The sequence below is a fragment of the Cryptotermes secundus genome, unplaced genomic scaffold, assembly GCF_002891405.2.
Source record: "Cryptotermes secundus unplaced genomic scaffold, Csec_1.0 scaffold116, whole genome shotgun sequence".
NCBI lineage: Eukaryota > Metazoa > Arthropoda > Insecta > Blattodea > Kalotermitidae > Cryptotermes > Cryptotermes secundus.
The window spans coordinates 1,140,998-1,153,969 of record NW_019732857.1 but is presented as its reverse complement, the minus strand read 5'-3'; the positions used below and the strand labels follow the sequence as shown (position 1 = coordinate 1,153,969).

General features: G+C 40.4%; 1 protein-coding gene across 4 annotated transcripts in view; it reads right to left on the bottom strand.

Moving 5' to 3' along the window:
• The window catches only part of LOC111867780, a 202,846-nt gene that overhangs the window by 47,713 nt on the left and 142,161 nt on the right, over positions 1-12,972 (bottom strand). For all 4 annotated transcript variants that reach the window (XM_023857926.2, XM_033752799.1, XM_023857927.2 and 1 more), the window contains exon 4: positions 8,957-9,058. In XM_023857926.2, the coding sequence (XP_023713694.1) occupies positions 8,957-9,058 (102 nt within the window). The remainder of the gene's footprint in view (positions 1-8,956; positions 9,059-12,972) is intronic.

Here is a 12,972-nt window from a genome sequence, read left to right as displayed (position 1 = left end):
CCACGGCGCAGATCACGGAAAACACAGTCCCTCTGTTGCTGTACCGTTGTTGCATTCGTGTCTGTTACTGTGGGAACGTGTTATAGGGTGCTTTGCAAACCGCATATAATCAAGTTTTCCGCGTTCAGCAAATAATTACTCGCATTTATTTCATGCTTGAAATGAAATGCACGTTGGAGGTCGGTTTACTGTGCTGCTGAGAGCTTTGTTCTTGATAAACGTTTCGGGTAGTAGTGCTGTGACAGAAGTGTAACAAAGAGATACACATTGGCTATAATTCAGATTTTATACCGTGTATATTTTTCAGAATCTACGGGAAAAACATAAATTTAAAGCATAGTTGATAACGGGCCGATTACCGCCCAGTATCCTTTATGTCTTAATTTAGAACTGTTGCGGTGAACAGAGGCGTCGCGTGTATCGAGCGAAGTTTCCTTCCGCAGGCAGTGAGCAAATAATAAGCCATCAAACTGTCACTTGTTGCCAATGTTTTGTTTACGTGTTTCCCTCGGAACTACAGCTCAGGGTGAGCTTTGGCCTCCTGAATAATCTGCCTCCATTCTCCGAGGCTGATTATCTGGCTTCTGAACAATTTAGTTTTTACGGTGTGAGGTTGTTAGCCTCACGCCCAACCTCCAAATCTGGAGGACCAGGGTGTCCCTCTTTGTTTGGCTCCTATCCCTTGACCTGTCTGGCATAGGTGACCCTACCAGTAGCTACACTACCGCCGGCATAGCTATCAAGGTCTCAGAAGCACTGAAACACCACCACAATAAGGTGGAGACACCATCGGTGGTGTTTGTTTACATGTACACAAACACACACAAACTCCGTGGTTTTTGTTCGCAAGCGAACTATACCGACCGAGCGACCGCCGCTTGTCGGCGAAGCTAGTGCCAACTTTAGCGGATAGTGGATGTCACGCGGTCAGCGCAACGAATCCCCACGGTCGTTAATTTCGGTTTTCAAGACCGGATTGTTTACATGTACTCCATAGATATTTTAAAGAGAACGTAAGGTCTATTTAAAAAGCAGCCTGCTTAAGCTATCACATGGCCGAGATAAATGTCGACCACGTTGGTGCTGCAGGTGCAGGAGTCTTCAGTTTAGCAAATGTTCGTATCCTTCAGTACAAATAATACATATATTAATATTAGTTAATATGTGAAATTAGAATTTCTTATTGCAGTGTGTTCAAGATGGTCTTCTGAGATATGGTGCCGTGTAGGTTGGTAGGTAGGTAGCAAGGTTTCGCGGGAATTTGCAGCCTCCGTCTTCACTCTAAAAGAGACAGTCTTTTGTCCTAAAGATAGAGGCGGAACCATTCATCTGAAATATTAGTACTTACCTAACAAACTTCATGGCGGCACTGCCCAGAAGGCAGTAATCTTCGGTTTACATCGTTTTATGTGTTCTAAAATATGGATAGGCCAATTAGTTGTTATCCTGTGAAAGATGTTTCTAAATGAACTGAACATACCTACAAACAAGGATAAAACTAACACTGATAAACTTTGTTTTTATGCCATATTTACAGGGCCTTTATGACGTGTCCTACGAGCAAGAGCGCCTCTTGCTGTTAATATTAATACGCTACCTTCTTCATGAGGCCACTAGCTAATTAAGTCAACATGAGGAGACTCCTTCGTTACCTTGCCTCACTGCTAGGCTGTTTTTGTCCCTATAAGCCTTAAGGTATTTACACGTCCTATCTCGTTCAGATTACCATGTTATAATAGACAGGGTCGAAGAAAGACATAATTCTATTTGCTATGTAGTTCTTTCACGAACTGCTTAAACGGTACGTATGATGGGGAGGTCGTGTCTGACTGTTGAGTTGTTCGTTTCCTGAGCTACATAACAGAATTGGTTTGGAGTGTCTGTGCTGCATTTTGTGGGACTTATTATCATGTTCACAAGATCCCGCCACTGGCCCCTGTCCTGAGCCAGGTGAATCCAGTCAGCATCATCCAATCCTATTTCATTAAGATCCATTTTAATATTATCCTACTATCTAGTTTATATTTTCCTAGTGCTTAGATTCCTTCCTGTTTTCCTACCAAAATTTTGCAGCAACTTTCTTCTTTCAAATGCATGCTACATGTCGTGCTCATCATATTATCCTTGTTTTGATAATGTATAATTTAATTGTCTTCGGAGAGGAATAAAAATTGTGAAGTTCTTCATTATCCGGTTTCCCCAAAGTTCTGTTACTTTATCCCTCGTAAGTATAAATATATTCATCATCCCGTTTTCAACAACGCTCGGACTATTCTTTCCATAATATGGAAGATCAAGTTTCAAACCCGTACAAAACCACAAACAGAATTATAGCTTCGTACATTTCAGTCTTTACGTTTTTAGATGATAGGTCTTGAACGAGAGGGCAAAGAATTTTAAATTTAATAACAGTAAACATTCCCAGCAATTAATGTGCTATTAATTAGTGCGATAACAGACGTAAATGATCGCTTGAGCTAGTGACTTTTTTAAAATTAAAAAGAACACTTTTCACTGTTTGCAGTCTGTTGCAGAAGACTTTTCAATTCCAGTTCATATAAACAGCGTTGTAAGATGAAGACATTCTGTATAGGATACTTAAACACTGATATATTGGGTTTTCGGACTTTATCCATCGTCCTGGTTTTTAAGATAATAAAAACACGACGTTTCGGACGTCCAGTGATTGAGGCTAGCTCTTTCTAACGGACCCAACAGAATAGGTGTTTTCCCTCACCTGAGGGAGGAAAGAGATCCAGTTTCCGAAACGCCGTGTTTTTATTATCTTAAAACCAGGACGATGGATAAAGTCCGAAAACCCAATATATCAGTGTGTTATACACCATCGTCAGAATCCTATAGTAACTACTAGGATACTTAAAGGTTTTAAGGACGTTACCCGCTGCTCAGATGGAGGACTGAACAGAGAAGGGACGCAATTTAAACACTGGTATCCCAAATGAAATTTCATAAATTCTCACGTTATTTAATGACTCTTCAACTAATACTATTATGCTTGTGTAGGTAGAATAAGATCAGGAGACAGAGACGAATAGGCGAGGACTGCAAGGAAGGTACATTCAGGCATTTGCCCGCAGAGGCTATAGTGCAGCTGAAAAATGTGATTGGAAATTGTCTGTAGTCCCGCCTTGTCAATTACTGTGTTTTCTCCAGCCCTTCGTATTGATTGTACGGCTTAACATGAAAGCTTCATTATGAAATAGCTTAGAACTTGAGAAACATTTGAAATAAAGCTGCCTTGACCTGTTTCAAGCTTTCGTCCAACATTTACTTGAAGAAACTGGTAAGAACAATGTAAACATTTAATTAGGATAGCCAATTAGCCGGCCGAGATTCAAACCCACAAGCTTCTGAGCATTAAGCTTGATTCTTAATTACGTGAGACTGTTTTGAAGTATTTTTTTTTATTACTTGGTGGGGTGGGACTGAGTTTACTTGGTACTGCGGCCACTTCTGGCCTACTGTACCAGCCCCAGATGATAGGTGAGGGTGATTATGGAGCAATTGGTGGAATGAAGATTGGCATGGGAAACCGAAGTACTCGGAGAAAATCTGCCCCAGCGCCACTTTGTCCACCACAAATCCCAGTTAACCAGACCCGGGATCGAAGCCGGGCCGCCGCGGTGGGAAGCCAGCGACTAACCGCTTGAGCTATGGCGCGGCCATTTTGAAGTATTTGTCCTTAAGGAAAAGATACCGGTGAGGTCAATTATAAATGCTCTTGAATTATATGGCATATGTTGAACTCTGTTCTAATTGTCAAGTTTCGAACACGTCGTCCAGACGGGTTCCGCGGCCCATCCAACCTCCTAGCCAATGGGTACCGTGGACTCATTCCCCAGGGGTAAAGCGGAAGGGACGTGAAGCTGACCACTCACCTTCAACTAGTGCCGAGGTCAAGAAAATGTGGATCTAATACATCCACTCCTACATACACCTGCATGACGTAGTGCTTAATTAGTTAAGTACAAGGACAACTTTACCTTTACCACACCCTAAAGGCGTATGGTGGGTGAAGGTGTAGCTCCATGTATTCTTAACCTTGGCATTGGCTAGAGGTGAATGGCCAGCTCAACGCTCTGACCTCTTCAATCTCTGTACCGCTTAGATGGCAGGTCACGTGAACCAGAGAACCGGTTTAGGCGCTGTAGCACCAAGACAAATTACTACCATTGCAGGGAATCGAACCCCAGCCGTCCTTCCACATATCCATTGACAGTAGTGACTGATATACATCAGCAGCTAATAATAAGTGTCAATATATTACTCCGAAACATTCCGGAAATTAGTTTCCGTAGACATCTCTTGCATAACCCGTGCATTTATTTATTAATGACCACAATGAAGAAAACTGTGAAGTTATAATTTCCCCTGAAGTTCTAACAGAATTCCTGGCACCACTTATATTTCCATCGCAAGAAAATGAGAAGCTTTCACGGCTCTGATGGTTCATGCTGTGGTCTTCTGTGTTACCTCGTTGTGTTTACTATGGCAGGTAGATACGTACGTGTCAGAGGAATATCTTCAGGGCTCTTCCCGAACGTTGATACCCACCTCCCAGATTACATAGTATCACAACCAAGAAGATGATATGAATTATTATGACGATGGAAATAATAATATAGCCAATAGGAATAAAGTTACAGACGAATGAAGAAAATTTCATAGTACGAGTTTCACTGTTTCTTCACACAATATTGTTAGGGCAATTTAATTACAAGTTATAAGGATGTAGCAGGATGGAGATGAACATAGAAATGCATAAATAATTTTGGTTACAAATCTTAAGAAATGAACTATTTCATAGATCTCGAAGGAGATGGAAAGGAAATATTAAAACTTACAGAAATATAGGCTGTGAATATGTGAACCGACTCACATACAATTCATTTTCTGGTTTCGTCGATGCCATGTTTTGTTCTGTTCTGTCTTCAACATTCAGTAATTAAGAACTGTGACCTTTTGTTGGTGGCAAGGTCATAGATTAAAGGATTCTAAAACCGTGTTATGTAACAATAAATCAGTGAAAGTGTGCTTTTCTTCTAACATCAACTGTGTCAAACATTCAGAAGAAATTCATGGTCATCATTACAATATTTTAGGTTTAATAATGAGAAACGACGGGCGAATTAATGAAAATGCTCAAAAAGCGTATTAGGATATCGAAAGAAGAAGACAAATACAAAAAAAATAAAGTAAAACAGAAACTGTGAGCACAGCAGATGGAAGAGACCGCACTGATAAGTAATATGAGAAAAGAAACTTCCTTTTCAGGTAAAAAGAGACGCTGTTATTCGGTGCAACTCGACTTGAGATCTGCAAATCGATCACAAGATCGTGAATAATATAAATTTTAATTTTACACGCCTGCAAAGCACATGATTTCTTAAAAGTTTTATAAATAGAATTATTACTTGAATGAACTGTTAGTTGCTTAGGTGTTTCTACCGTTCATTTAAATAACTAGCCGTGACAGCACACAGATGTGTATGATATATTTCGTCGATTAATTAACTAAACATATTATTTGAATTGTCTGTAGACGAAACGGTATCTTGGCTGAATTTCAAAGATAAAAGGTATAAAAAGATTCGCATCCAAGCCTTCTCTGAAAGCGGTATCAACCTCGGATCAAGTACGCCGTCGTGAACCCATTAGAGAAATAAAGTCTGGCTGCTGGATCACGTGGCGGCAATGGGTGCAAAACTGTGGCTTTGTAAAGCCGTGGTTTCACTGACTTCTTACTCGTTTTCGTGGTCCCTTCTTATAATGAAATTTCTTGTGCAAGGCGCTTAAGAAATTAACGAGGTGAATGTTCAAGTTAATCTCTGGTTTCGTCCAATTTTTCCTCTTTTAATAATTGATATTGATGTTACGGTTTTCTTTCAGTTAATGTGCCATTTACTCGTACTTTATTGAGAAGATTCTGAATAGAGTTTCTGTAGGAAATTCAAGCACATTTCTCCTGAATTTTCTCCATTTCTTCGCATTGTATTTCAACATCACAAAAGATTAACATAAAATTACCCACCCACTCGAGTGCGAGCTTATTCGTGTCCTGTACAAAGGAAATCTACTGCAGCACAGGATATGAGTCACTCGTGAATAAAAGTGTCCACCTCCATATATCATCGTTGCTCACCCATTAAGGAAGACGGGAAACGATGCATTGATCGCATAATAGAAATTTTCTGCTTCGGTTATCTCTCTACGTGAATGCTGTACATGACTAGTAACAACTTGCCAGATGTAGAAAAAGTAAGAAATTTGTAGTATCAGGCTGCCAAGAGAAACATGACATTGTGACATGTAGGCGTTTCTAGGAAACGAATTGGCAAACACTTTGCCACGGGGATAAATTCGTGGACGAAAACCATCGCTTGGTGTCCATGTATACAAAAAGGAAAAGGCGTAGACTTGTGGAAACCAAACAGTTGCTGCAGAATCAACAAAGGTTTCCTCAGCAACGGATAAGCACATAATAATACAGGAAATTTAAAGGATTTGGGATGAAGTGATCATTGTCCATTTTACGTCACTTTACCGGCAATCGCTTTTACTTCGTGAGCAATGCGACGACAATCTTCGGTCGTGAAACTGACGTCACAGCCAAGATTCAAACCCAACATCTCTCTAACAGAAGTGTAGCTCTTTACCGCTGCTCCATCCTGCTTGTTAATAATCACAGTTTGTTGCGTATTGTTAACTGTTTGTAAGTGAAATTATTAGCATTTCTCTGTGTGAGATAAAAACTAGAATTTGACAGATAAAGAGGTTTGCTCAGTAATTGACTTAATGGTGCGTAATATTATATAGAACCTTTCTCACCTTAGCATGTAATTAAGTGTGAGAACCTAATTAGTGGATATGTAGCTCTATATAAATCACGTCAATAATCAGTTGGAAGTTCATTAAATAATGAAAGTTGCGTGTATCTTTGATGGTACCACACAACAGAAGTTATTCATGTCAAAATTCAATATATTAACTTCACCTAGAACAGTAGGTCTATAATACATATCTGTTTGAAATTAGTTGACTCCAGTAATGAAAGCTGTAGACGAGAATCCAGTTGCTGAATAGTAAGAATGAGAGGTAAGAGATCCTCAATAGCCCTGTGACGTAGCTACGGGCTGGAATACTGTGGTTGGATCTTCGACATGAGCAGACATTTTTCTTTGCCACCATCAGATCTATGGCCACCCCCCATTCCAGTCATCCAGTGGTAATCGGGGACCGCTTCACCGGGTGTTGAACTTCAATATTCCTTTTCATTAGTACCGAGATTAAGATGTGTGGAGCTGTACCTCCACTCCCCATATGTTTTGCATGGCGTCGTGCTAAATTAAGCACAGGGATAACGTCCTTTTACCTTATATGAGAATATGTTGCTTGTTTTTTAGTCTATAAAGAGAAGTTTTCTCATCCCAGTGTTCGAGGGACGGGTTTGAGGAACATTACGATAATTAGTTCAGACTTAGTAGTACAGAAAGTCGATCCGGAAACTAATATATTCTGGCTTGTTATTTAACAAGGCACCCACCCATAGAAAGAGCCGGGATAGCGTAGTCGGTACAGCGACTGGCTACTAGCTGGACGACCGAAGGCTCGGAGTTCGAGTGCCGGTAGTGTCAAGATTCTTTTTTCTACATGTCTTCCAGACCGGTTCTGGGGTCCCCCAACCTCCTATCAAATGGGTACCGGGGGCTCTTTCCCCGGGAGTAAAGCGGCAGGGGTGTGAAGCTGACCATTCACCTTCAACTAGTGCCGAGGTCAAGAAAATATGGATCTATACATCCACTCCTCATATGCTTTCATGGCGTAGTGCTTAATTAGTTAAGCAAAAGGACAACTTTACCTTTTTTACTCACCCATAGAAATAAATCGTGCTAATTAAAGTCCTTACGCTTGTTTTATGACGTAGGTGATTATTAAGTTTCTGAAGGTTTACACATGCAAGAGCCCTATTAACAAGACGACCGGAGTAATAAGTCTCGCCGTCTTCAAAGATAAACAATAGGCCCTGCTATCCCACTAGAACCAGTCGGTGAGCACTGGGTTCCTCATGGTCGTTTACGTGCAGTGGCTAGGCTCGTCGAGATTTAGGAATTCAATAAAATATTTTTCTGTTTCTATTTAGAATATAAACTATCGTCGCTGACAGGTTAACAGTTCGGAAAGATCAAATATTTAATGCTGAAAGATGGGTCCAGCAATTTGAAGAATGAATTTTGATGCTAGATACCTGACCATGTATTTCAGATCTTGTCAGAATGTCTGCCGAGAAGAAATTCCCTGCCGACTGGCAATATTTCTGGGAGTATGGAGAAAGTTCAAAGAAGTTGCTTACTCAAAACGAGGATATTACCCTGTCTCAGCAGCTTGGAGGCAGCGGGTGGGTGTCAGCCTGTCGCTGCCCTACCCACGCAGCACAAACAAATCTTTGCTGCAGAGACAGTATGATGTCCTCTCGAGTCGAACCTTTCATTGTCGCGCGCATGGTAGTCGAGTTCATCAGGAAAAGATGTAGTAATATTCATTAGGCATTGTGGGCTCCGTGGCCTTCGTAAAAGTACAGACTGCTGTTCATTAAACAGCATTTTAAAGCCTTAGTAACCCACCATGAACAAAGAAAAATACGCGACACAGTTACTGTATGTAGCCAGTGACCATAGGTTTTGTGTAACCTGCTTTAACGAATATTTTGTCTGATTCAGAGTAAGGCTCAGTAATAGAGTTGACCTCATTATACGAGTAATATGGTGGAAGCAGAGAGATCGAACCTTTTTTTATTATTCCTATCTCAATTGAAAACATCCCATGATGTTAAATTAATTTTCGTTCAAAATTTATACCGTAATTTCTGTGAGATGCGACACGCTTTTTAACAAGAGCCTGGTTGTAAGCCCGAAAGGTGGGCGTGGTAATTACTTACCACATTGTCCTGACGATTGACGTCGGCCCCATGTTTGATGAGCTGCTTGACCACCTCCAGATGTCCCTCAGCTGCCGCCCTTTGCAGCGCTGTGCACCCCGACTGCAATGAATAAAACAGAAAAGAGCCGTTATGAAACAGATATGCTCCTAGAGATATTGTGCATAGTATTATGAAGATTACGTGCGATATACTTAATTTATAAGGGTTAATATACAGTTGCTCCTCTTTATAGAGCTTTCAGCCTATTATTTCCAATCTGTTTTCTACGCTCAGTACAAGTTTTGATGTAAATACTGAAGGGTTTTAGGGCAAAAACTGATACCAATGGCAGCCCTGAAAGTGGTTAAAAGCCAGTCTGGTCGGGCTATCGAGACGAGCTCTTCACGACGGAAGAAACTTAGTAGGAATATTCCATCCCTTGGCGAACGAGGGGTCGGAGTTCGAGCCCCGGTAGGGCCAAGAATTTTCACTTCTCTACGTCGTCCAAACTGGCTCAGGGACCCACCATCCTCATATCCAGTGGGCATTGGGGGCTCCTTCTAGGGGAAAGCAGACGGGGCGTGAAGCTGATCACTCACTTCCAACCAGTGTTGAGGTCAAGAAAACATGGGTCTATATATCCACTCCCCCATACTTCTTTATGGCGTATTGCTTAATTTGATAAGCACAGGAACAATTTTATCCTACATTTATGTCAGATAATGGTGTCAGTCAGTTTCCAAATCGTTGTGATTGAAAATGAAAGTCGATGAACACTGTGTGAAATATCTGTCATGTTCTTTGTAATACACAACCGTCAGAAATGCTTAGATTTTGTTTAATACTATATTGTTAAAATATGCGGCAATCTGATTGGATCTGAGGTCCTCTCAATGACGACTACGAAGAATGTTGTCTTCTGGGATGTGACACGTGTAGTCTGGTGGTGTCACATCCTAGAAAATTGTACCTTTCATTCTGTCAGTCCTTAAAAGCGTCTCAGTAGATCACTGCATGTTTAGTAGACACATCACCTGAAAATGTGAGTGGATGAAGTTACGTGTATATCTGAATAGTAAGGAAAGCGCGCAAGACCTCAGTCAGAAATGGTGAGCCTGTAGTGAGTCACAGGTATGATTCAATATGGCACCTGTAGGATGAATTTTAATACCGTCGTATTAAACCCGCCCAGGATATCTCATTCGAAAATTACATAAACTTGGCAGACGATGTATCTTTATAAGCTGAAGAACAGCTTCACGGGACCATGTTTTGCGCGCTTATTAATAGGAGTACTGCATGAACACGTGACCGCCACTGTGGTCTAGTGGTCAGAGCTTTTGGCTACAGATCCAGAGGTCCGGGTTCGATTCCAGGCGCTACCAGATTTTCTGAGAAGTAGTTGGTCTGGAGCGGGGTCCACTCAGTCTCGTGAGGATAACTGAGGAACTATTTCGAGGAAATAGCTGCTCCGGTCTTGAAACCCGAAATTAACGGCCGTGGGAATTCGTTGCGCTGACCACGTGACACCCTCTATCCGCGGTCGGTATAGTTCGCTTGAGGACTCAAGCTACGGAGTTTGTTTGTTTGCATGAACATGTAAAATAGACTATGTGAGTCGCAAAAACCGGAAAACTTTAATCGGAAGATTTAAACACAGAGTAACTTTTGAGTGTTCGTTGCAGCAACTCCTCTGTGAGGTAAAGCTCAAGCAAAAATATGAGGGCACCAATTTAGCTACAAATAAGGTGGCTGCTCTACATTTTGGAGATCTTTTGATTCATTCTATCCTTTCCGATAATTTCCATGGTTTCACTAATTTCTCTCAGAAGAATGTTTTCAGAGAAAAATAATATATTATGAATGGGAAAATATACTGAATCCAGAAGAACACATATTTCTTTTCAAAAGAGATTTCTGCGATATCGCATGCCTCAGTGTCTTTAGTATTTACTTTTCAAATTTTACAGATACAAACTAATCGAAAATTATTTTTGTTTTGGTAGATATTCAGGCAATCGAAAATACATCAAATAAAGTTTGGCGACCTCAGGGCCTTCCATATACTATATCTTTCCAATGTGCTAGATATTCATATTTTGGTCTTCTGAGTAAAATTTCTACCTTGAAGTTGAAAGCAATATATCATCCGAAACATCAGTACCGACCTATCAACTACACGGTACGTATTATAATCCAGAAGACAACAATACGAACATGTATTTCATGTTATGTAACATCTTTCTGCACGATGAATCATTCCTTCGGCAGTATATCATGAAGTTCCTTTTGAGCTCACGTCAAGTAGGGATTATATCAGATCGTTTCGGAAGAAAAATTAATTTCGTGAAGAAATTTTACTCCAGGTTCCAAACAGAGCCTACCAGATTTCATCTGAATTCCCAGAGTAATTTCGGAGATCGAACACAGGGACGGAAAGACACAATAGACGGACATGACCAACCACATCATGCGTGCCTTCGTGCACTTTATGGAAATGGCATAAAAACATATATGGTCATCATCATTCTAGACCTTTCAGATGAGCCATTTCCAATCTCTTATGAATCAGTCGTTCCTTCGCGGACTTATGGCTTTTATTTCAAGCTTAGATTGAATTTTATTTTCAACTTTAATTTTAGACTAGAATTGTTCGGTGTGTTTAAACAATTGCGAATAATCAGTGCAGCCGAATAAATTATAAAACCACTTACAAATAAATGAATAAACTAATTAATTAATCATAAAATGGAGGAATTTTCAATTGGGTAATAGGAAAGGATTCTCAACAATGGGTTCATAGCCTATTGTCCTGATGTTCATTTGGAAATTTTGAGGAAAACCACAAAAATCTCAGCCTAAACAATTAATTTAAATCTGGCCATTCAACTCCCGCGCAACTGGCAGGGCAGGTCGGAACTGCTTATGAAGTCTTCGTATATAAACTCTGACGTTCTCGCAGCGAAGATAATGCCTATTATTTCTTGACTTATTACACGATTTTCTTATTCTGGTCGGTAACTGCCAACGTTTCGAGCACAATGCTGCCAACTTACCATGAAGATGGAAGCAGGAAATCATTTCAAACTGTTGGTACTTGTTCAGTGTAAACCAGAGGTTATATGATTTTTCGGAATGTCCTATTGTCAGACTACATCACTATACCATAACATAGATGATCACAATATGAATTAGTCTGATTATAACTTCGTTTGGTCAACATAATCATTTTACGTTACTGCATATTTTTGTGCTAAGATCTCTAAATCATTGAAATAAGCGTTCATGAACCAACGAAATTAGAAATGTTTGCCGTTAATAGACATCTGTTCTATCAATGCGACTTTTCCTTCATTTACGCACATCATAGGCCTAGATCATCTGCATTCTTGCTATAGAGTCGTGTTAGGTACCCAGTTTAGTACTGAATAAAAAAAACATATTTATACCTACAGAAAGAGGAGCCACTTTCCTGCGGCGACCAATTACGGAGTGTAAAGATGTAAATAAAATAAAACAGTTTTGTTTCTCCATTACGCGGCCGTATCAGTTGCTGCGGTAGCCTTCTCATATTGCAAGAATATTGAATTTAACACCAGAAAACATGTTACCACGGCACACGATATAACATAGGAGAGGTTTGTAAATGCCGTCATAGCCTAGAGCGGTAACCGGCAAAGCCTGATGATTGGCTAGTTGGAATGAAGTGATCTGTAGCCAGAATCTTCTCAAATTGGTGTCCAGAATGTTTGTCGATTAACATTGCTACAGTCCGCGGAGGTTGTGATGGAGTGGTACTCATGCTGTCAAGATGTTACGGCTTAATAAATTGGAGCATGTTCAGTTCAGGGGGCAATGAAGTGAAACCGGCTCAACTACTACAGTAAATGATTTGTTTCTAAGGTCAATCACTGAGTAAAAGTTTAAAATAGAGTATATGCTGAATTTTACGCTCATAAAATACAAACAGAATAAATGATTGAGGGGGAACGCAGTAGTGTAGTTGGTTGAGGTACAAGCCGGAAGGTCGCCGG